This window comes from Lepisma saccharinum, chromosome 17, assembly GCF_977018435.1.
Source record: "Lepisma saccharinum chromosome 17, izLepSacc3.1, whole genome shotgun sequence".
NCBI classification, from domain to species: Eukaryota; Metazoa; Arthropoda; class Insecta; order Zygentoma; family Lepismatidae; genus Lepisma; species Lepisma saccharinum.
In genome coordinates this window covers 52,788,273-52,814,001 of record NC_139245.1, presented here as the reverse complement: position 1 = coordinate 52,814,001, position 25,729 = coordinate 52,788,273, and the positions used below count along the sequence as shown (strand labels likewise).

Sequence of the window (25,729 nt, the reverse complement as noted above, 5' to 3'; positions counted from 1 at the left end):
GCACGGCGATAAGTGCAATTTAATAGAAAATTTTCAATGGCAACTTCTATCATCGCCGCAGAGTTAGGCAACACACAAAACACCTATAACATATACTTGGGTAGTTAATTGGAGCATAAATAGGAAGTCGTACAAGAGGCCGCGAATAAACTCCTTGTCCAAGTTATGATATAAATAGTCTTTAGTTATAGAAGTATTTATACGCAGGGTAGTACGTCAAATTCTATCCTCGATTAAGGATCACTAGCAAATTGCAAACAATTCTAAATATCAACATAATGCTCTACAACATGCATCAATCACTCTCAGATGCGTATATTCGCCCTGCAAAACAAACGTAATCATGTATATAGCACTTACACATCTTTTGCTTAAACCCTCTTTACCCGGTACAATTAAACAATACGTCTTTGCATACTTGCGCATCATGGTTTTTTGAACCGACTACATTTACTAACGCATCAAACGTCATATTCTCCATTCAACTTGGGCATATAAATATTTATTTACAGGCGGTAACAGAAAATTCAATTTAACGTTTAAAGTATCACATTCCCTCACGCCTGCGCAAGCTTCAATATATAAATATATCTCTCTTTGGTATAGTTGAGGACATAACATTATTAAGGATGTGGTTTAAAAAATGCCATTTACTATTACTACTTGGTTCCCACAAAAAACAAGGGTAACCAAAATTCTCGCGTAACCCAGACACTATTCATTAATAGGTCTAATTAGGGTATGCCATAATGGTAAAAATACATGGGGGATGGGTTAATGCTCTTTCTTTCAAATTTGCGTTTCTCATGAAATTTAATATTTAGCGCAACTATTATGTGTTGGGGTGTCATGGTGTGTGTGTGATTTAGCTATAAGGTATTATAGAAAGGGAAAGAAGACACAACGAACTGGAACGGGATTGAAGATGAACAAATAATTGAAGAAGGTGTTAGAAAAATTGGAAAGGACAAGAGCGAAGGAGGAGAGAAGAAAAAAAAGGAATGAAGAAAGAAAATATAAGGAAAAAGAGCGTGAGATAAGGAGTCCAGCGACGTTCCAGATTTTTTTTTATCTTAATCGCATGTGTCAGGTGAAACAACAGTTGGCAAGAGAAGGCCACCTGCTGGAACACCTGGAAAGGAATGTTCCAGATAAAAAACTTTCTAATAATCTTGTGTCTGGAGGATATTGGTTTTTGTGTACATATATACAGAGGACTCTTTTTCATTTGAACTGCAAGGGGCTACGAAAAAATCGAATTATCCAAAATTCGAATTTACCAGAATATAATTAAATAAGCACACCAATGAAATAACATCCTGTATTAAACATAAAATTGCATTAATACGCAAACAGTACACCTTACCTTACAACTGCTATGTTATTGGAATATTCGCATCACATGATTGTTTTTCAATCTTTTTCATTCCTCTTTCTACTTATCTAAGCACTTCAAATTTCTTATATAATGTTAAGCTACTGTACACACCACGTTTCGACATTGTGAGTCCACTAAAACACACAGACAAATGACCCCTTCTGTCCGGCTATCCGCTCCCCTGTCAACGTGTTTCTGAGAGGGTAAAAGTCACATTCCTACAAACAAAAGCTCTGGGGATTCCCGCTGCCCTCTTATCTGCCGTCGGCACATCTGTTAACCAGAGAAACAACCTTTTCAAGAAGAAAAGGGGAACGAGTCATCTGTTGGAATTTCTTATGTAGCGACCACTTTGGTCTTTCTTGGAAAGATTTATGTTAAATTATTGGAAACCTGACTTCGAATTATCCAAATTTAACCTTCAAAATTCGAATTAAGTAATCATTTTTAACATTGTTTTAGATAGGGGATTTTCATTTGTACAGTCACGGACACTGCCGGCTTGTAACGATTCCGTTGAAAGTCAACGTATTCATTACAAGCCGGCAGTGTCCGTGACTGTACTTGGTACAGAGTCTGAAGAAGTATTGCAAAGTATTTTGAATCCATATATTCCAAAGAACCATCTTTCTACAAGGATCCGCATCCTAATGTAAATATCAACTCACTTCCTAGTATCTTAAATATCTCTGAAATATCACTAAATGAAATTGAGGAAGCCATTAAAAAACTCAAACCTAAAAAATCCGCCGGCCCTGATTCAATCCCCCCTTATGTAATTAAAGGATGTTCGGAAATTCTTAAGAACCCTCTTCACACCCTTTTCAACTTGGCTATCAGAACTTCGAGATTTCCAGCAATGTGGAAAACAACTGAAATCTGTCCGATTCCCAAAGCTGCTGATAAGGCTGACATATGTAACTACAGGCCTATTGCAAAATTGTCAGTACCAGCAAAACTCTTCGAGCAGATAATATACAAGCATATATATTTTCATATTAAACCCATTCTTTCCCCCAAACAGCACGGATTTGTGCAAAAGCGCTCAACCGTAACCAATCTTGTCGAACTGACAAGCTACATATAGCTACCCAGTATAGCTAATAAAGGGCAAGTTGACGTTTTATATACAGACTTTTCAAAGGCATTCGACACAGTTCACCACGATATATTAATACAGAAATTAGCCAACAATAGCCTTTCTCCTCCACATAACTTTTCTTTCTTCCTACCTGCAGAACCGCCGACAATATGTCGTGTATCAAGGCTGCAGATCAACCGAATACGTGGCCAGTTCAGAAGTCCCGCAGGGGTCGAACCTAGGTCCCTTGCTATATTTAATTTTTATAAACGACTTGCCTGAACTACTCACAAAATCTGAGACATTAATCTTTGCTGATGATGTTAAAATATATAAAAATATCGAAAACGCTGATGACTGTACAATATTACATGAAGAGCTGAATAACACTATTTCTAATGTGTTAGTACAAAGTGAGAATATCGTTACCGACCTAGGGGTTACTTTTGACCAAAAGTTAACATTCCAATCACATATTGCCCGCATTTTAAGCGAAGCTCACAGAAATTTGGGATTTGTAATGAGAATGGGTAATCAATTTAGAAAAAAGGAAACATTTCTCTTGCTGTATTATACGCTCGTCAGATCTAAACTCGAATATGCTTCTCTTGTTTGGAATCCGCAACTCAAGAAAGATATCGAAAAATTAGAAAAGCTTCAAAATAAATTTCTCTGATATCTACTATTTAAACTTGATGGTACATATCCAAAACTCACTCCTAGCAACATATTACGCGAAATCTTTAATATTCCGTCACTCGACGAAAGGAGGCAAACAAGTCAAATAACTTTTCTCTCCAAGCTTATCAATGGTAAAATAGATTCTTTTAATCTGTTGTCGAATTTAAATTTTTATGTGCCAAACTGTATGTTAAGGCCCAGAACTTATCTCTTTCAAATCCCCCTTGGAAGAACCAAAATGACCGAAGCTGAACCCATGAGGAGAATGTGCAAGTTATTTAATTTAGTTTCTAAGAATAATCCAAGCGTAGACCTATTTACATGTAATTGTAACATTAGATCTTTTTGCTGAATTTCTGTATGTTTTGTTTTGTTTTGTTCATTGAATTTTGGTTTTCATTCAGCTTTTAAGGTTATATCCAATAGTTTAGCGTCATTTATTTTTGTTTTGTCTCTGTGTTCCCTTTGCTTCTATAATCTAATAGTTAATTTCTCTCAATTATTCTTAAAAGTAAAATGTATATTGCATCATTCATATTTCTTGTTAATTTTCTTAGCTATGTTCTTGTATATGTAATGGTGTCATCCCATATTGAACACTGTAATTGGGCATGCGCCTATTGTGTTTTAATTAATTAAAATAAATAAAAAAATAAAAATAAAAAAAATAAGAAGACCTTTCTAGAAAGTTGAAACGTAACGTTTAGTATATGTTTAAAAATAAAATAAATGTATACCTTGGTCAGAATTTTGAGTTTTTGGTTATCATGGAAACAAGGCTTAATAGTGTTATAAGTATGAGATGTTTCATTTTTACATGTCTTAAATTGTTAACTTGTTAGTCGATGTACGATAGTTTTGTAAGGAGTTACTTATAATTTTACTTTAGTCTAACATAAGCCTTGTACAAATTGCTCATTGCTTCGCTCCTTGTTAGGGCAGACTGCTCCACAGTGGATGCTCCAGGACAGATTCCGGATCACGGGGGCCTCACGGACTTTGGGAAGGTAGGTGATCACTCCACTTAATTCTCACTGTTCAGAAGTTGCATGTTCTGCTTGTTCTTGCTTGACTAAATAACATCTTATCATCTTGTTTTATTGCACTGTCAACATGACCATGCTCTGTGTGTGAACTCTAAAGATAGGAAGAGGGTGTGAATGGAAAAAATTGGAATTGGGTTTGAATCTGATACCAACGCTTATTGTCGGGCAACCAAGACATATATCCGTAGCAATTGTAATTACATTATGACCAGTAGTTTGTTTTTTCGAAGCGAAAATCAGGTGCCGAGAGCACGTGAAATACAAAGTACTTTAGTGCACTGCTTACTCTGGAAGAAATCTTGTTGAAATGGATAGGTGCAACTACGATAACTACTATGCACAAAGGACTACTTTGACGGTGAATACTCATAAACTTACTTTTCCTAAAAAAAAAAATGGTTCCCCTTTTGTATATTAAGCAAGCGGTTACGAGTTCTAGACCCAACACATGTAACCTAGCATAAATTCATAAGGATGTATATACCGGTCGCTGATTCAACACTTAGGCTATTCTATTTTACCCATCGTAGCACAACTGTAAAATGGAAAATTAGAAAGCTGAGCATAGACAATCAAGTCAATAACTCAAATATCGTTAAATTGGCTTCAAAGTGCGACTGGATATCCAGGTTAATATCCAGTACAAATGAAGTATAAAATTTTACGTTCTATAAAGCATATCGGGCTTCACAATCGCCTTAGTGTTTTTCAAATACAATATGAAAAATAGCTATTTATTGATTGATTGATTAATTTGTTGTTGGGGTGTAAGGGGTGACCTTCCACGTAGGCGCCCAAGAGTCAACCTCACTTCCACGTGGTGCACCCTGGACTAGAGACTGGCGAGGCTCTGGCGACTGGCACTATGGCCAGTGTAGTTTTGGGTGTGTTGTCCTGTTTGTTGTCCTTGTGTGTGCTGAGTGACCGTTTGAGGCCTCGGCTTTAAACAGAAGTCGGAACATTTTAACATTTTTAGTTATGCAACGCTAGAGTTGTTATTTGTAATGATAAGGGGCTGGCCCCCGTATAATGTGACGGGATCAAAATAGCCTAAGTGCTGACGCTCCCAAAATTTTAAATTCCAAATCCAAATCCAAATTAATTTGTTGTTTTAAGTCCACTTTGTTCACAGTAATAAAAATAGCTATTAATTAACATGTAAAATATATTTTCTTAATTTTCCTATTAACAGAAACAATTTAATTATTAATGTGTTCTCGATTACAATTCCTGTCACCCAGCTCTCAAAAGTAGCTAAAAAAATCACAGGTCTCTAAAATGCCAAATCTATTGTACAGACGCAAACGCATTTAAGGGTAATTGAATAATTTCTAGCTTCGTTAAGAACTGCATTCTATTCGCAATATAATACAAGCAATACGTCATGTCTGGTACCTACAGAAATCACAGACAAATGCATTTTCCAAAACAACATACATTTTTTCATCAGAAAACAATTGTCATGCGCATAGATTAAATTCTCCGATGATCATGTTGTCTTAATTGATGAATGGGGGCGACAATTTGTTTATTTGATTTTGCAAATCACATGTGATGGAAATAATCATCCGATTTCATTAACTTAAATATGACTATAGGTTGCTCTTCAGCCTAACATACGTACCATATAACCTTTGTTAACAGATAACCATATTAGCTTTGCATTATATCACATCAACTTTTTTGGATACGTGGAATAACCAAATCTCAATTAATTCCTCATTTACAGAACGTACTGAACGGCAGATATAATTGCCGGCAGTTCAAATCAATTAAAATTGGATTTGCAAGAACATTCAATCGACACGCGGTCAAGCGTTGTCTCTAGCATCTGTTATTTACATTAATATAATTTTCATTTTATAATCCCTGATCCCTCATTTTTGCTCTTTTCTCTCTGTTCTCTATTGTCTCACTCCATCTCCATCTCCTTCTCTCTCTCATTTTCCTTCTATCTCTTTCACCTTTCCATTCTATTCCTTTCTCTCTTTGTCGTCTATCCTCTCCCCTTTTATACTCCCTTTTCTCTTCCCCTTCTCTCCTTCCCTCCCTCGCTCTGTCTGGAACAATATAACCATCAATAAGCCATGCTTCCTGCGAAATCAGCCTTCAGTCAAAAGACTGAAGTATACAAATACAAAAAATACAAAAGTGTTTCAGATATTCCTTCTGGCATCTAACAGCCATCTTACTCTTTTGATCGATCTCTTTACGTTTTCTTCGAGATGGCACCTCATGAGCAACAAAGGTTGGGGGAGGGGATGGAGGGCAACCCTATCTTGATGTTAAATATACCTTATAAAGACACAAATGAAATGTGTCAAGAAAGAGGAGTGTTCAAGGAAAGAAGAGGCACATTATGGATATGCTTGGTTTACGAGTCATGGAATTCATATATTTTACTTCGCTTTTCTGCAACTTTATGCTAATCGTAAAGATAGGGCAAATGGTGATAGGATGAATTTGATGAAATATGTTCAGAACCGTAAACAGACCGCACGCAAGACGAGCCTCGCAGAGGATTGTATTGACTGTGAGTCAAGAGGTCAGAGCCTCGTTAGTCTGCAAAGTGCAGTTCAGTGTACTATACTCTACCCCGGTGGAGCCTCTACGATGGCGTAATGGTTGCGTAGTCGGCTTGTAATCAAGGGATACGAACTGTAGATCCAGTCCCAATTAGCCTTACTGTACATAAAGTGGGATTAAAATACCAACTCAATAAATCAACTCTTTCCCGGTAATCTGTGGAGAAAGTCCGAGCATAACGGTAGAGAAGAGGAGAAGGCGAGTTAATAGAGCTAAGCAATACGCGTTGCTGCTATAGGTCTTTTCAGTTCTTACGGCTGGCGCTCTAGAAGCTGGCAAGGGAAGTGGGGAGCGGGGAAGCGACCAATCCAGCGCGATAAGAAACGCAGCAGTCTGTAGAGCGAGAAACATGTAGTACTTATTTCCTCCACGTCGTATCTCTAGGACCCACCGCTGTTGTCCGGTTGGTCTGCGGCGAATTCCCCGCTCCCCACTTCCTTTGCCAGCTTTCTGAGCACCCACCGTAAGAACTGAAAATACCTATAACATCTGGTAGCTGCAGTCACACTTTCCTCTTCATGCATTCACTTCCCGTGTCACGCGTTCATTGGTTGAGCTCTCTCGTCTCACTACCTGCGCAGATACTTGTTTTCGTTCTCTTGCTCCAGAGATCACCGAAATAGAGAAATTTCTCAATCCAAAGTGTGAAACAATAAGCCATTAAAAATCTTACCCGGCGATTGCAATGGCCGCATATATATTTTCTGATTTGTCTCTATAATCAATCACCTATTGTTCTCAGAGCTGAAGTGTTCATGGAGTACCACGTGTGTAAACTGTCCAGCTACAAAAGCCGTAGGACATGCGAGCAGAGTTGTTTTTGTATACGTTATGAGACAAGTTGTAATCACACATTTGGACATGCAAAGTTTGATCTACCAGTTTAGTGTATTATACCCAAGTGGAAAGTTTTTCGACCACGGCTAGCCAGCGATGGACAGTTCAGAGTTCAACCACTAATTCCCTCAAAATGGGTTCACGGGAGTTAGGAGATAATTGCAGAACTCTTCTTCATCTTCTATCCCAGAGACATCTTTACGCTGTGTTTTATAAGTAGGTGGTGGTCTTTGGTTCAATTCCACCTGTTAATGTTAAGAACTTCTCTGCGGTTTTTTTAAAACTAAAACTCGTTTAAATACCAAGAGAACTTTTCAATCAAAGGTTCCTTGTACACTAACAATATGAAGGAGTTAGGCTGGGTACAAATGGTTATTATAGAAACATGTTAAACCTAGAGTGAACCATATTGGTGGGTTCTAAGCGGACGTCCGCCATATTGAATTCAATTCAAGATTTGTAAGTGTGAAGTTGGTAATGTTATATACCAAATCAGGCTACAATTTCACGACAAATACAATAGCGAAGGCTTCATCGATGTATTCTTAAGCGATAAAAAGTTATTCATAAATGTTTGTACCCGTTTTCTCCTCTTCAAGGTATCAGAAAAAAGCATTAAAATGCCTCTGATGCGTCAGTATTGCATCGAGATCATATTGACGTGACTTGCCCCTCTTCATGTTGCCTAAACGACCAACCACATTCCTTCATTTTAATTTTGCTTCGTTCTCTGCATACAGATAATCAAATATTTCCTCTTTATGTAAGCCTTTACTTACCTATTATATTCATTGACTATGTTTCTAATTAATTAATGTAAATGCTCCTTTGCACATTTTTATACCGCCCATGGGCGTATACATAGCTTACATATGCTCAGGGTATCAAAATCCAATCTGCCACAACATTGACGGCCACAACTTTATTCATTACGAACTTTCTTTACACAAATGCCTTTTTTTCTGAAGCCTGTAATGTTCCTTCAATGTTTGCTTTTGGTCGAAAGAATGCCTGGCTTTGTGAGGGGATACTAATTTGATGTTATTGCAAGGGATGTAGTAAGATGACTGACTTTCAACATGTTCTTTTTGAGATAGACAATAAGACTACTACATTTTTCAGAGTTTAATGCAGTGGCGGATCCAGAAGTTACAGTTTAGAGGGGCAGGGGTGCCCATCCCCCCAAGGTCAATGGCGCATCTCAACCAAAATCATGTCATTCGCACCATCAAACCATATCGAAAGTTACTCTTTCTCTTAGCTTTACTGAACACTATACTTGATCTGCCCCTCCTCCCTAAACAGGGGGCCCATCTCTCAAGACCACCTCTAAAATCGTTCATCATAATTGAGAATATCACCGTCTTGTAATGCAGCTATAGTATAAAAACAAGTGGTGGTCCAAAGGGGCTAAGTCTGGGGAGTGTGGCGGTTGGGGCAAGAATTCCCAACCAAGTGCAGAAATGGTATGTCTTGACGCCTTTCGCTGTGTGTGATGAGGCGTTGTCGTGCTGCAAAATCACTTTTCCGTCTCTTGTTGCCCAATCTGGGCACTTTTCGATCAATGAATGGTTCAAATTGATGAGTTGTTGACGGTAGCGATCGGTATTCAGCATTCACTGTTTCACCTGGTTTCAGAAGCTCATGGTACACCACACCCTTCTGATCCCACCAAATGCACAGCATTGTCTTCCTTCCGAAGCGATTTGGTTTTGCTGTCGATGTTGAAGGTTGTCCTGGGTCAACCCATGACTTTTTGCATTTTGGGTTCTCGAAGTAGATAAAAAGGCTAATCGGGACTGGACCTACAGTTTAAAGTGTGACCCAAACCACTGTGCCTCTACTGGGTATCGAACCTGTGACCCCTTGATCACAAGGTGACAATGTTACCACTACACCATCGGGGAGGCACAAATGTTGCAAAAGAGAGAATGCATTGGCATCCCAAGAAATTATTTGCACCATATTAAATCAATTATTCATATAGGTCATGACATAGGTCATTATTGGAATTTGCACCAATTTTGCAACGGACACAAGGATTCCTAGGAGACGGTATTAATTTATCCTGGTAGTTATACAACCTGTTGTTAACAAAAAAAATTCAACCTTGTGTGTGTGTGTGTGTGTGTGTGTTTGTGTTTGTTTATATTGCGTAGTAGTTGTAGTGTTTGTGTGTTTATATTGTGTTATAGTTGTGATGTGTTTGTGTGTGTCTTGTGTAGTAGTTATGCTGTCTGATGTGTTTGTGTTCGTCTTGTGTAGTAATTGTGCTGTCTAATATGTTTGTGTTTGTCTTGTGTAGTAGTTCCTCCATTCATATTGGGGGTTAGGCGTAGAGCTGACAACTCTGCACTGTAAAAAGACATGTCAAGAAACAGAAATATAAGGCCATGGATGTTCCCAAGGTAAAATATTCCGGAAGTAAAATAGTCCCCCGTTCGGATCTCCGGGTGGGGACTACTTTGGGAGGTCCCTGGACTAAGGATAAGATCTTCATTAGGAATAAGGATATTAAATTAGGCACCTGCAATGTTCTGAGCCTTTACCGGCCTGGGGCATTTCAGTGTACAGTTAATGAGATAGTCAAGTATAAATTAGATGTAGTAGCTGTCCAGGAAGTTAGGTGGCCAGGAGAAGGGAATTGTAAAACTAAAAATTATACTTTTTTCTATGGTGGTACTGAAAATCATAATTTTGGAACAGGCTTTTTCATAAATAATAGAATTATCTCGGCTCTTAAAACAGTAGAATTTGTTAATGATAGGATATCATATGCAGTTTTACAGGGTAGGTGGTGTAAAATTAGACTTAGGTGGTTAAATAACTCGAATGATACAAATCTAAGCAATTATAATAGAATAAATCGAGAAGTTAACCGCACGTTTAGAAGTAAAAAAAGAGATTACTTGAAAAGCAAAATTAATGAAATTGAAACAAACAGCAAAAATAAAAATATCAGAGATTTATATAAAGGTGTAAATGAATTTATAAAGGGGTGGCAACCTAAAGTAAACTTCATAAAAGATAAAGACGGTGATTTTCTAGCTGACCCAAGCGATATTCTAAATAGATGGAAGAACTACTTTAATGACCTTTTAAATGTCCATGTAGGAGATAAATCAGAAGTAAATGAAGTCCACACAGCAGAACCTTTAGTTCCAGAACCTAACTTGACTGAAGTTAAAGATGCTATTAAAAGGCTAAAGAATAACAAAGCACCTGGCATTGATTTAATACCAGCTGAGTTAATTAAATATGGTGGAAATTCATTAATATGTCAAATTCATAAATTAATTTGTTTAATATGGAATAAAGAAGAAGTCCCTCAACAGTGGAAAGAATCCATAATTGTTCCTGTGTTTAAAAAAGGTGATAAAATGAACTGCAGTAATTACCGTGGAATTTCTCTACTCTCAACAACATACAAAATATTGTCTAACATTATTTTAACAAGACTAACCCCATATGCTAATGAAATTATAGGTGATTATCAATGTGGATTTAAACGTAACAGATCAACTACAGATCAAATTTTTCACATCAGACAGACACTTGAAAAAAAGTGGGAATATAATCAAAATGTCCATCAGCTATTCATTGATTTCAAAAAAGCATATGATTCGGTCAAAAGAGATACATTATATAATATATTAGTAGAGTTTGGAATACCTAAGAAGCTTGTTAGTATGATAAAAATATGCACCAGTGAAACAGAAAGTAAAATTCGTGTGGGTAATAATATGTCTGACAAATTTACAATTCATGATGGGTTAAAACAAGGAGATGCATTATCTCCATTGCTCTTTAATTTTGCCTTAGAATATGCTGTAAGGAAGGTAAAAGAAACTAAAGAAGGACTAAAATTAAATGGCGTGACTCAGTTGTTAGCATATGCAGATGATGTAGACTTACTGGGGGATGATGTGAATACAATTAAGAATAATGCTAAAATATTTTTCAAAACTGCTAAAGAGATAGGTTTGGAAGTTAACAAAGAGAAAACTAAATATATGCTTACAGGCCGAAACCAAGTGTTAGGTATTAATTAAAATCTAATTATTGATAACAACTCATTTGAACCAGTTTCCAAATTCAAATACTTAGGAGTAATATTAACAAATGAAAATTATATTAAAGAGGAAATAAAAAGTAGGCTTAATTCAGGAAATGCATGTTACTTCTCTCTTCATAAACTTTTGTCTTCTCGTTTAATATCTAAGAAACTAAAAGTTAAAATATACAAAACAGTAATTTTGCCTGTAGTATTATATGGATGTGAAACTTGGTCCCTTACATTGAAAGAGGAACACAAATTGAGAGTATTTGAAAATAAGATCCTTAGGAAAATCTTTGGACCTAAAAGGGATGAGGAGACAGGTGAGTGGAGAAGGTTACATAATTTAGAACTACATAATTTGTACTCATGTCCAGATATTATTAGAATAATTAAATCAAGAAGACTTAGGTGGGCAGGCCATGTGGCACGAATGGGAGAGGAAAGAGGAGTTTACAGGATTCTTGTTGGGAAACCTGATGGTAAGAGACCAGTAGGAAGGCCAAGACGAAGATGGAGGGACAACGTTGCGATGGACCTAAAGGAAATCGGTTGGGATGGAAAAGAGTATATAGAACTTGCTCAAGATAGGGACAGATGGAAGGCCTGTGTTGCTGCAGCCATGAACCTTCGGGTTTAAGAAGGCTAGAGAGTTAGTTAGTTAGTTAGGGTGAGATGTCCACGTGTTATTGTACATGATTTTAATCAGATACATCCACGCATAGTTTAGCATTATGAATAGTTGTCACGAAATATTGCAGTGTGACGCTTCCATTTGAATGAAAAGTGTTTCACAGGTAATGATTATGTTCATGGGAAAGTTATTTGATAACTCACTTTGGAAACAATAAACTGTCTTACGACGTTTCCATAGTGTTGTGGTGCTACGTTCTGTTGAAAAACTCTGGAATAATACCTTATTGTGTAAGCAAGAACGAAGAAACCTGTTCACTAAACAAATCAAAGTAGCCCTCAGGATTTAAGGTTTCCTCGATGAAAAATGAGCCAACTAATCGCGTTCCACATACCACACCAAAGCATTAATTTACCAGCACCAACCACTCGACTGAGATCGGTCCAATTTTATAGGGTGTGTTAAGGGACTTTTCAATCGCCCTGTACAGAGTTTCATTGGTCATTGTGCCGATCGAACTAGTACCCGTGTAGCGGTTGGAACCGCCACTTGTCGGAGAAATCTGATGGACGTAATTCCTCAACTCAAGTGCATCATTTTAATTAAAATATTTAAGAATTACACGTAAAATAGTCATTAACTTTCGTAACTAAGAATGACGGAAATATTTTCCTTGTACTTCTACACATTTTTCACATCTTTTGAGAGCCACCCCCTTGTCGGAGTGGTTAGCACATCGCTCTCCGACGCCAGGTGACCCAGACCAGGACATGGTTGTTTGTGATTGTCCATTCATCAATTTCATCATATCATCACACATCCTATCTTCGGAAATTAGCCAAAAGTTGCACAAAAGGCGAAACAAAATAAAGCAAATCAATCAATCACATATTTTGAGAATGTTTCCTTATAGATCACATTTCTTCAAGACTCTGATTTTACATATGGATTGTACATGAAAATGCTTTGTTCCACAGAGTGTGATGTGGCATAATAACCCTAAGAACATTTATTAACACTCAACACCCGGCACCCACCCAGCGTCGAATAACATGGGTACCTGGGGAAAACCCTGGGGGGTAAAGGCGGTCAGAGGCGTGATGCTGATCACATCACCCCACTCATGACCGGATCAAGAAAGTGTGAGGCGTTACCCCCACACCCCCTATACGCCTTCATGGCGTGGTGCTAAGCACAGGGGAGCACTTTACCTTTTTTACTTTTTTACCAACACTTATCTTATCTGCCTCACCTTAGCGCCGGTCTCCGTGGCGTAAAGGTTATCACAGCGCACTACGACGCCAGGGGTCCTGGGTTAAAACCTGTGCATGGGCGTTCTTTGTGTGTGTTCCTTCATCAAGTTCATCACATTATCACTCATCTTCACCTTGTAATTAGTCAAAAGTTGCAGAAATGCCAATTAAAATATACCACAGAAATCAATCGATAACTAATGAACTTCGTAAACTACACAGAAACGAACATAAATATTTCTTCGATACGAGATATCCACACCTATGAAAGTAAATACTGACACTCACGGCAGAAGGGGAGAGAGAGAGAGGGACACATTCCCACAACATCTGTTCTCGATTGCATTTAGTTGATCAGAGTGAGCTATATCGAAGTGTTTTGCACTGTGCTTACCGAAGAGAAACGCGACGAAGCAAAAACTGCCAAATGCGCTATGCGCATCAGTTCAGGATATATGCAAACTGTTAGGTTCTAGCCACTAGACTGACACGCGTTCTAGTGGCACGATAACTAAATACATTTACAGCATATCACTTTCCAAAAGTGAATACTAAAACGTGAATATGACAGAAATAACAATGAATAACGAAATGTACGAGGGAATTTTTTTGAAACTCCTAAGGTGCCGCTAGGAGGCCTATGAAGCGGTAGGAAGCGGGGCATCACACAGGGTGATTGGCTTCCCCCCTGCTACTACCACCACCACTGCCAAGGCCAACGCTTCAGATGAAGCTGAGCGACGGGAGCTTAGAGATGTCTGCTACAATCGACGACTCTCCCGCCAAGTGCGAGGTACGTAGTGTGATACGATTTCTAGAGGCAGAGGGGCAAAATGCAGCGGAAATTCACCGTCGAATGAGCTGTGTGCCGGAAAGGCATGCTGTCTTTGGGGATTGCCTTGCTTCTTGAGAATGCCCGACCGCATGTTGCTGCATCAACCCAAGACCTTCTTCAATGAATCTGTTGATGTGTTTGTTCACCCTCCATACATCCCAGACCTTGTGCCGAGTGATTTTCCACCTTTCCCGGCGATGAAGAAGTGATTGGGTGGACGATGCTTCCACACCAATGTATAGCTTCGGCAGACCTGGCTCAACAGACAGGCGGCACATTTTGTTGCAGAGGGTATTGGAAAGCTTGTGCATCAGTACGATAAATGTCTGAATTTTCTTGGTGATTACGTTGAAAAGTAGATTATACGTGTACGTAACTTTTGTCAATAAACCCATTTCGCTATTCACTGTGGTTATGATTCCATGCCCTATCTGAGGTTGAAAAAAAAATAGCCCTCGTATATTAACATTGCTTCCAAAAATGTATCTCATGGTAATCATAATCTTTCGTAACTTCAGTATCTACAAGTTCCATTTTCAACATGCCTGTTCTCAAGCAAATAAATTCGTTAGCTAAAAACGTTATTGGCACTATTACCCTTACAAATGTACATGCAAAGAAAGAAGTGCAGTGCAAAGTTATTGCAAGAAGTCTCGAGCTCGTTCTATGCTGATTCCCTTGCCGTAGTCACATATCAAATATCGTTTTAAAAGGACAAACCAGCAACGATACTTGATCTTCTTTTTAATTTGTATTTATAAGCAACAGAAGTTAATAAATGTCAAAAGTAGTGGCATCTGTCAGCAAGAAAATAATTAAAAGTAACTCACTTCTTGATCACGTGCATAATTAGTAATATACACGCATACCTACATGCATATGTTTGTGTATGTATTGATTGCATTGTTGTTTTAAGTCCATTTTATGAACAGAAAAGCTAATCGGGACTAGACCTACAGTTTAAAGAGGGACCCGAACCACTATATCCATCGTGCTGGATTGCCTCCACCGGTGGTATCGAACGTGGGACCTCTTAATTACAAGGCGACGACGATGTAAATGTATGTGTATACATACATATATGTACAAACACACAAACACACACACACACACACGTATATTGCAGAGATGAGAAGGGAGACTGTTCTATCCACAATATGTACATACACACACACACACATAATGTAATATCCACTGTTTGTCATAATGATTTATCTTTCCTATAATACAATTATTATGAAATGCCAAGGAATGGTAAAACCTTCATAATATGTTGCATTGCTTTTTCCTTTCATACTTTTCTCTATTTCCAACACTTGTAGCCTAATTTACTGTCTTCCATTGTTGATATGATGAGTTCCGATCGTATCTAGTGTCACTGACGCATTTCACATTTCACTGGAGAAGCCGCCTCAGGCAATTATTATCTCGAATATCAAACATCAAATGAAACGGATGACACTTTGAACATATTCCCCCCGATTAGAGCGATTCATTATCAATTACTTCAATCAATTAGCAGAACAGGTGGTCTTATATGCCATTCCACATTCATTCAGTTGATGGTTACACGATTAGGCTTTCCATGCTATATTTTGCAAGCATGCTGATGTTGTTGATTTTTTCTCGCAGCTAACAGGGAGCTCTCATCTAACAAAGTGCTTTAACGTAGGAGTCAGTTTAACGCTAATAACAAATGCCCTGGTGCAATGGCTGTTTCAGCCCGTAGATGATAGTTTGTGTACCTAGTATAATGTGTCATCATGAACGACCAGAAAATAGTCTGTACCTAGGTATATCCATTAACTAAAAACTCCAACAATTATTATCGTTGTGAATAATTCTCGATAATAAATAGACAGGTAAAGGTAAAGATCCCCGTTCGTAGCGCGATGTGCTCATCACTCCGCCACGGATATTGACGATTGAAGTTCTCGCACAGAGGAAATGCATGAATTTACATTCCTGTTTTTAAGGGGGACATACATATACGTACAACATTGTAAAAAGGCAGCCACCGTGGCGGAGTGGTTAGCACATCTTTTATTCCCATTTTCGCAATTAGCCAAAAGCGGCACAAAGCGAAGTAAAATAATGAAAATGAATCAATAAAAAATCAAACAACATTGTAAACATTAAGTACAAGAAAACAGTAACATAAAAAGTAAACATTCATTTAATCACACAAATATATTTTCTCGGCATACATTGGAGAGTGAGAGAGAGGGGAGAAGAATGAGACAGAGAGAGAGAAAGAGAGATAGGAATCTAAAGTACAGTATTTCCAATATTGTGTGACGGTGATGCTGACCTCGTATTGTGATTGGTGACCTACAAGTTCTGACGTTGAACAAGACTTTCTGCGAGGGCATTGTTAGTACATGGTATTGAGAACAGACACTCAACTGTATACCCCTCCAAAAGAAAAACATTATAACGCTCCCGAAACTGAATTAAAAATGCACCCTTCTGTGTACCTCTCCTAAATTCTCGCCCTTAAAGAACCTCGTCCTGTTTTCCCAACGAATAACATTAAAATGAGGTAGCCAGTTGGCGGACTAGATTATCCCAGGGGAAGAAAACATAGCAGGGGCGAGTGGACAGAAATAGACAGACAGAGTGATCTAGTAAGAGGGAGAGGAAGAAGAGAACAGAACGGTGCTGAATTTCAATTGCCAGAACCGCAGAATGAGGCCAGGTTGAACCGTTTAATTAAGTTCTGGAGCGGTATTGATCTGTTACGTACATTACATGAGCAAAAGTTAACATCGAGTGATTATAAGTCGGTCTTCTCCCAGACGTATTCCTCCGAATTTTAGGGAAGGGCAATAAAGCCAGATGTAACAAGGTTACCTTGGAGATGTGGATAAATTATTTCGCCCTGGACGATTTACATATTGCAGCAATATAACGATGCGCAGGGTAACTTCCTCTGTTATTAGGGGTACCCTTCCTTAAGCAAAAACAAAGTTAGTGCGTCTGAGTTGTGAAAGCACCTAGGATTGTTGTGGCGTAATTTCACTAATCCAGAGAGTTCTCAATGAAGAATTGCGCTAACGTCACGATTATAGAACAGCGCAGAATAAATACATGGCAAGAAGACATAAATATTAGACGCATAAAGCGTGAAAATTATATATTTCTGGAACAGCAACGTTTTAATAATAAATTAAAACCAATTTGAAAAGGAATCCACAAATATCAGTATCTAAAATGTATTTTAGCTTAACAAAATAAAACAAATTTTCTCATTGAAATAATTCTTCAAGCTCTCCTGGAGGCGAATTATGAAGATGTTTTCTCGGGATATCAACCAGGTGATTTCCGGAAAGACTTCCGACCACCCGAGAGCTAACGGCACTCTCGTCTTCAATCCTTGAAGATGAGAGTGACGTTAGCTCTCGAAAGCCTTGAAGCCTATCTGTAAATTACCTGGTTGATATCCCCAGAAAAAAAAAATCATCAAAGCTTTTCTTTGTCTGTAGAAATACGATTTAGTGTGTATTTTGTGGAAGTATTTACATCATCAGATGACATTTATTTTATGTTGTCTCAGATTACACTTGCAATACTGAGAAAACAAACTACATTTTCTAAAGATTTTTATTCCTCATTTTTAGAAAGAAAATTATTGTCTGCCTTAAGAAAAATCTTCCCGTACGACACTGACATCTTCATGTTGAAAGCGAAACCATTGTCGAAGTTTTCTACCATCGTGTACGGGCGCTATGTTAAACCATTCAAGTTTCCATTGACGGTGTTGTTCAAAGCCTTCCAATTGTCCATTGCCTTGAACGCCATGCATTAATGCCTGTTTCAGTCGTCAATTCTACTCAGGAGGAAATTATTTCGAACAGTCAAATGCAATTAAAATAGGAGAATTAGGGCTTAAAATGTTCTCACTAGGCGCGGTTCGTCTTGTAACTTTTTCCTATGTACACTGACCCGCAATAAAAGTGGGACACGAAAATCCTGAAATACTCGCTTCCCTACAAGGCGTTATGTGTGTTGCATAACTCAAGTAGCTTTTAATAGCAAGTTTTCAATGGAAACTTCTACCTTCACCGTCGAGTTAGGAAACACACATAACGCCTTGCATAGAAGCTAGTATTTCAGGATTTAGGTGTCCCACTTTTATTGCCGGTCACTGTACATAGGAAAAAGTTACAAGACTAATCGCACCCAGTGTAATCGGGTTACCAGCAGAATTTTTCCATGAAGAGATGGTAAAAACGCTTATAATCTGAAATGGAACTACAAGAATTGATCGATGGACCGAACATTGCTGCTTGAATATCAATAAATAATGATGATCAGTTTCCAAAAAGAATGCATGGGGAAAGTGCTACCAGAGGAGACGAAGATGTATACATACCGGGATAACGTGGATGGATGATATTATGGCAGATCTACGATGGATGGGGTTAAGAACCGGAGAGAAAAAAGGGAAAAATAGAGAGGATTGGAGGATGGAGGAGGGCAAGGACCACCAAGGGTTGTAGAATCATACGGGGTTGATACAATTGGTGCCTCAATTTTCCAACAACATGCAATTGAATTTATGGTTATTATTGATTTCTGTCAGTCCCCTTTTGTGTACTGAGCGGAATATATAGAGGAATTATGTGTATTCCCTCACAAAGGTGTTCAGTTTCGAACATGAACGTCTGCAGAATATTTTCCAGGGAGCAACAAACTAAGTATTTTTCCAGTAGGAGAACAAGGCATATTTCCGCCCTATAATAATGATGTTTGAGTGAAGGTTGTTAACGTGTACCGGAATTGTAGTGTTTGCACAATGCACGTATCAAATATGTTGTAACTGAACACATGAGATCGCGTACAGAAATGCTCATTCATCTGAGTAATGTTTCAATGAAATAAATTGCTATCTCATTTAAATATACTTAGATTCTTGTTTTGAACTCCGAAGTGTTTTGTAAAGCTGTCCATACACTATTCAATATATGGTGGTACTTGTTGTTCAAGGCAATGAACTATTGGAAGGTGCTGAAGAACCTATCAATGGAAAAACTCGAATGGTTTAACATAGTACTCGCACAGGTTCGTAGAAATCCCTGCCGGAGATTTTGCTTTCAAGATGGCAGTGTTCTACGGTAAGCCTTCTTTTAACGCAGGCAATAACTTTCTTTCTAAAAAAAACGAGATCAAGAAACCCGCAAGAAATGTGATTTGCTATCTCGGTATTGTAACTGTTATCTGAGACGCCATAAAAGTTGCGATTCCATAAATGATGTAAATATTTACAAAAACTATACAATAAATCTAATTTCCACACTTTCGTTTATTTTGTTCTGCTACAATACATATAGGCCTATTCTAGACATGGATATGATGGTTTATGTAGATTATTTTAGAACTCCTTTTTCGAATGTGTTTAAATTTATTATCAGAAAATTTCTGCTCCAGGAAAATTTATCTTGAACGCGCCATGCGTCCAATATTTTTGCCTCCTTGCCGTGCATTTTTTCTTTGTTTTTGTATAATTGTGACTAAATTAATAATCCCAAGAATGTTCTTATTATTATTCGATATTTTTTTATATGCCTTTCTTATAAATACTTCCACATAGTCGTATTTTACAGCCCCATACTATATTCACTACAGAATTATTTCACCAGCATTCTGTGCTCTCATGATTTCTTCAATAAACTATCCCTAACAACGTCGACTGCCTATCTTGAATGGCATTATTAGCAACTTCTCATAAATATGAATTCCCGATACAGGGAATTCAAAGAGGAATAAAAGGAGCAACACACATCCTGTTCCAAATTGTATTTTATTATCACACAAATCCATGTTTGCCATTTAGTCGAGAAATTGGTTTGAAGATGATATCGTACAAATGTTTGCCCGCACGAGCTATACACTCCTGAAGCCTCACCCTGATGTTTCGCATTGCGAATGACATCCTTCAATTTTCCAATTATCTGCGACGTATGTTTAAAAACATCAGCCTTCAGGTATTCCCAAAGAAATAAATCACAAGTAATTAGATCTGGCGACCGAGCCGGCCATGAGATGTCATCATCTAATAAGAGGAGCACAATCGCAGAGTCAACACTTTTAAAATAAGTTTCCAGGACAAACGCACCATGCTCCCCAGTCCACACCATGGTGGCAACTAAAAGGCATGTCCTGGGACACTCAAGGATATACGACTCAATGACCCAATGCCAATACAGAGCGCGGAGACAAAGTCAAATCCGGGTAATTATTCTGCCGGACCCTGCACAATGAGAAAAGCGAGATGTGTGCTCTGCGGTCACTCGCTAGAAGCGTATCGTTCAACGAGTTATACGAGATTAATTTGAAAGTGTAACACTCAGTAGCTGTTTTTCATACAATTAGGCTTTTCATATTGCAGCAATACTGTTGTATTTATTTGTTGCCCTGACATATACACAGTCATTTAATGTTCATTTGGATGCGAAACTCACTTCTCTATCGCACGTGAGTATCATATTTACTTGCTTTTACATGAATCGAATGTCCCGGTCCTCGAAGACCTACTACATGACGTTCTTCAATAATTTACGTAATTGGATTCTTGCTGGTGCTGATGGCCTCTTAGCTGAATTAGTTCGGATGATACGTGTGCAATGAAGCTTTGAGGTAGATCGGGTGAAGTGGGCTTAGGATAGAGAGATACATTACGTAGGCCTGCCCCTTTATTCTGATCGACTTTTTTTCCGTAACCATGGAAGTTTCAAGGAGCTCCACTTTTACCTATCCCCCCTTACACAAACAATGCAAACATTAAGGCCAGCCCCCGTAGCGGAGAGGTTACCACATCGCGCTAAGATACCATTGGTTCCTGGTTAGAATTCCGGCCTTAGCACGGATGTTTGTGAGTGTCCATTCATCAATTTCAACACATCATTACTCATACCCATCTTCGCAATTCGCCAAAAGTGGCACAACAGATGAAGTTAAAATCAATCAATCAAACAAGCAAGCAAAAGTTAAAAATATAGATTTTTCGTGTCACTGTGCAATGTCGACATTAATGCTGGTTAAAAAAATGAATTAATAAATATATACTTAACCATATAAAAATCGGCCACTTGGCGGAGTGGTAATTGTAATTGGCTACGAAGGGAGCGTTCGTAAGTTCGAGCCATGGATAAGTCCTGGATGTATCCTTGTCCCAGCATTCATTTCACCATTCCTCGTTCTACCAGAGACGTAGAAAACGAAGCAAAATGATCGAAGGATAAGGGAATGAATAGTCATTGATAATTTTCTCAGTTCTGTTAACATTTACAAAGGTATTTGAACTATTACAAAATAGTTGGGTCAGAGGCCGAATTCGAAATACATTACTACCGGTATGCTCATATGCACAGAACTGTCTTTTGATACAATCCGTTTCTTTCTGTGATTTCCTAAATAACACATCGATTTTAATTCTCTCTTTTATCACCACAAAATGCGATCCTTTTTTACTTGTGCCACGCATGAATTTCAATAACTATTTAACATTAAACCACTCACTTGCTCCTACTACCACAAAAATCAGCCACAAAATTAACATGCAGGATCACTGTGATTGATCCTGTCAACTTATACGTTGTTCAATTTAATGCTAGATATGTCACACATGGTAAACCTGTAAAAGGCCGTCCATTCTTACCAATATTATATGCAACTCTAAACACTTTACTGATTGATTCTATAAGTCCTTTCGATTGAGTATATTAAATTATATCTACTTCAATTTAGAACTTTTTAGCACATTCTCAGCGCTATTGTTGTGTTTCTCATGACTAGAGCCCGGAATTTTATGTAATATCAAAGTACAAAATATGTACATAAATACGTAACAAAAACTGATAAAATATGTACCTAAATATGTATTATCAAAATTATATGTTGCTAAATATGTAGTATCAAAGATTATGTAATATTAATAATAATCGAGTATCCAAGCAATTTCAAGAATTCTGCTACATATTTGTTTTCTTTGAACATATTCAACGTAATTTTAAAGACAAAATAATACTTGTTAAAATTAAAAATTGTTTCAAATTAATAAACTCAAAAAAGCACAGCAACCTGCACATAGTTAAGAGTTAAGAAACCAATTTTGTCAATTATTAATTTATTTTCACATTGCAAATTTATTACTTATTACTTATTATTATAGTAAACACTGTCACATTGCTTTGCAAGGGGAGAGAGAGCAATGCATTTCATTTCTACATATATAAAAAAAATCGAGAACACATTAGGAGGTGCGCAGACACCCCTGGGTACCCCGAGCGCATGTCTATGTTACAAGGTTACAATTACAGTTTGATTACAACCAATTACATTAATATTATTGCCTTTAAATGTTTCATTTTGTCTCGAGTTATGTATCTCTCATTGGGTCATTCGATGTCAAATGAATAAGGTCCCCAAACTTACATTTTTTATTCATTTGATATTTGGTATACTGGAAGTGCCACTGGAGGTGGGAAAGCAACTTTGCAGATACATATTTTTGCCCAAAGTACAGTGTTGCAAACTATGCGATTTTGACAATTTCTTACAACATCTTGTTAACTTTAAATTGCAATATTTCGACAACCAAGGCACCTATAGAAGTGATATGGACGGCGTTGGAAAGGTCTTGAAGAGCTCTTCCACACGAAGTATAGGATTCCTATGCAAGGTAGAAAAATAATTGGAGGTGGTGTAAAGAAAAGTTTGGTAGCAATTTTCTCAAAAACGTTTTTTTTTCAATTTTTTTTTTAAACTTGCAATTAAGATTTGCAGTTGTGTTATAATATAATACGATATACGAGAAGAAGTCAGTATATAGGTCACAAACTGTCGTTGGTTAGCTTAAAGGCGAGTGGCAATAAGCAGCATAGCAACTGCAGTTCTCATGGTTTAGCTTAAAGCGTAATGCATGGTCGTTTGCATTTCCAAAAAGTTGCGGGAAACATTTCCGGGATGATGGACATTTTGAACGTGATGTGCAGCTGTGTTTGGGACTACAGCCCAAATACTCCTATGCAGCAGGATTTGACTTTTGAGGGACTAATAAAACGCTGGGATAAGTGTGTCACTGTTGATGGATTACATTGAAAAACTAAATCTGCATTCACCTTAGCATCTCCTTTAATAGTTCCTTAATACGCGTTTGTAACCTACTTACTGACTTAGCAATGTATAATTCGAACAGTCACCATATTCTCATAGTCGCAAAACATACAAGTTAGAGCTTTTAGAACAAGTGCAAGTTTGAACAGTTTCTCAAATATCAATGTGGTCTCTATAGATCACGTGACATCGATTATTATTATCTTCCACGACAGCCTACTCTACATATCTCATTGCATCTTTTCTACAATTTGATAGACCTCTTAGTCCACCAAATTCGGTAAATATAAAATAACTGTTCGGTTGGTATAGACAGACGAACAGAGCATGAGGATCCTTCCTTTTCAACTTTGTCCAACAGCATACCGTATCAATCCCTAAGATTATATGTTTAACAATTTTAGAGGGTATCCCATTTCAAGGGTAGCCGGGGAAGATGTATCAATTTTTTTGGATAAAGTAGATAGCCTTGCCATTTTAAATGGTTGGAACAGTACCAGAAAGCATAAATGTTCCCAGCCCTTTTAGCCGGGCCAGCGTTGCGATGGTTTCAGGCTTGGAAAGACGTCCAAGAAAACCAAGACAGTTCTTACGAGAATTTAAGACAAAAAATTAAAGACGAATTTACAGGGTCCTTGGATCAACTCCAGATCGAGGAACAAATTCGATACAGGTTACATAAGGAAACTGAGCCAGTTACAAATTATGTTCGGGACAAGCAGCTACTTTTACTTAAAGCAGATCCCAAAATGGGCGTTCAACAACAGATCAAACAAATTATTAGGATTGCAGGTGGATTACATGAAAGATATCCATCATAAAGAATACGAGTCAGTGCATGGGTTGCTTAAGGATTAAAAATCCTTTAAAAAGCTTCAGTTCTTGATGAGACAGCGCAAGTTGAAAGAGCTGAGGTGCGAAGATCAAAGGGACAGTTTATTCCTTCCTTTGAACAGCACACCAACACTTTCGCAACAGCAGCAGATTTTATTGCAGAATAACTATCTGGCTACTGCTGAGTCTGCACAATTGCGACATACTTCAGAGATTGATGCAAGATTCAATGCCTTGCAGAAGGAGGTCGAACAATTAAAATTAGCAAACAATCCTCAAAGTAACAATTTTCAAGCCCAGGCTCAGGAAACTGGTTTGGAAGCTAGATTAGCTAGTCTTACTTTTAGACTAGGTAGCATTGACAATCAAAAACAGCACCCTGGCACAGACTCATCTGGACAGAGACAATTTAGAGAACCATATTATAGAGACAATTATCAGTCAGGAAATAATTATAGAAGTTCCTACCGGGGTAATAATAATAGACGACCACAGTATAATAGGGAGTATAGAAATGCACGCCCTAATAATAATAATAATTCAGATCGCAATAGGCGATATGGCAATACCCAACAATGGCGAGGACGTGGAACCTTCCGCGGATAGAACTCGCGGGGTTCCTCATCCTCAGCAGGGCGAGGCCAGGAAGGTAGGCAAGAGCAACGGGAGAGACCACGCTGCTCTATTTGTAATTATCCCAATCCTCGGAAGCCACTTGTTTTCAGAACAAGGAGGCTTTAAACGAGCGGTGACTGCCCATAGAAGAGACGTATGCGCAGATTTTGTAGGAAAGCAAATTTCAGTCTCTACTTTCCCCTATGAGGAACTAATTTACATTAACACAGTGATAGGGGGACAACGTCAGAGGTTTCTTGTGGATTCCGGGAGCCAAGTATCAGTTACTAGTGATCGAGGTATTCCTTCAACTGCCAAACGTTTTAAAATTCATACGGCCATAAGGGGAGTAGCAAAGGAACAAATTGAAATTAAAGAGATTGTCCTGTTAACATTTGCAATAAACGGCAGCAATTTTACCCACCCTTTTCGGATGATTCCAAATTTTGAACATGGGACAATCTTGGGTAATGATTTTTTTAAGAGCTCATAAAGCAAATTTGGATTTTGAACAGAATCGACTCACTTTGAGGAGATTTGGAACTCCTCCGCGGTACCAGTTAAGGACGGAACACAGAAAAATCTTTGACGTATCCATAAAAGTTGCTAGTCTGATCAGGGATTTATATGTGCCACAATTTGTAACTTCCAGACAAATTAGAATTAAACCTAGGTCTCATTTGTGTATTCCTGTCAAATTGACAAATTCTAGTAATCAGAAGTTAACTTATTTAGAACCAGATTTACAGTTCCAAATGGACACGGGCTTAATGGT

The 25,729-nt window shown here is 37.9% G+C and overlaps 1 protein-coding gene across 1 annotated transcript in view; it reads left to right on the top strand.

Annotated features, from left to right (window-relative positions):
* The window catches only part of LOC146001416 (dipeptidase 1-like), a 123,069-nt gene that overhangs the window by 39,552 nt on the left and 57,788 nt on the right, over positions 1 to 25,729 (top strand). Inside the window, 1 exon segment of the mRNA XM_083138735.1 lies at positions 4,078 to 4,147. Coding sequence (XP_082994861.1) covers positions 4,078 to 4,147 — 70 coding nt within the window.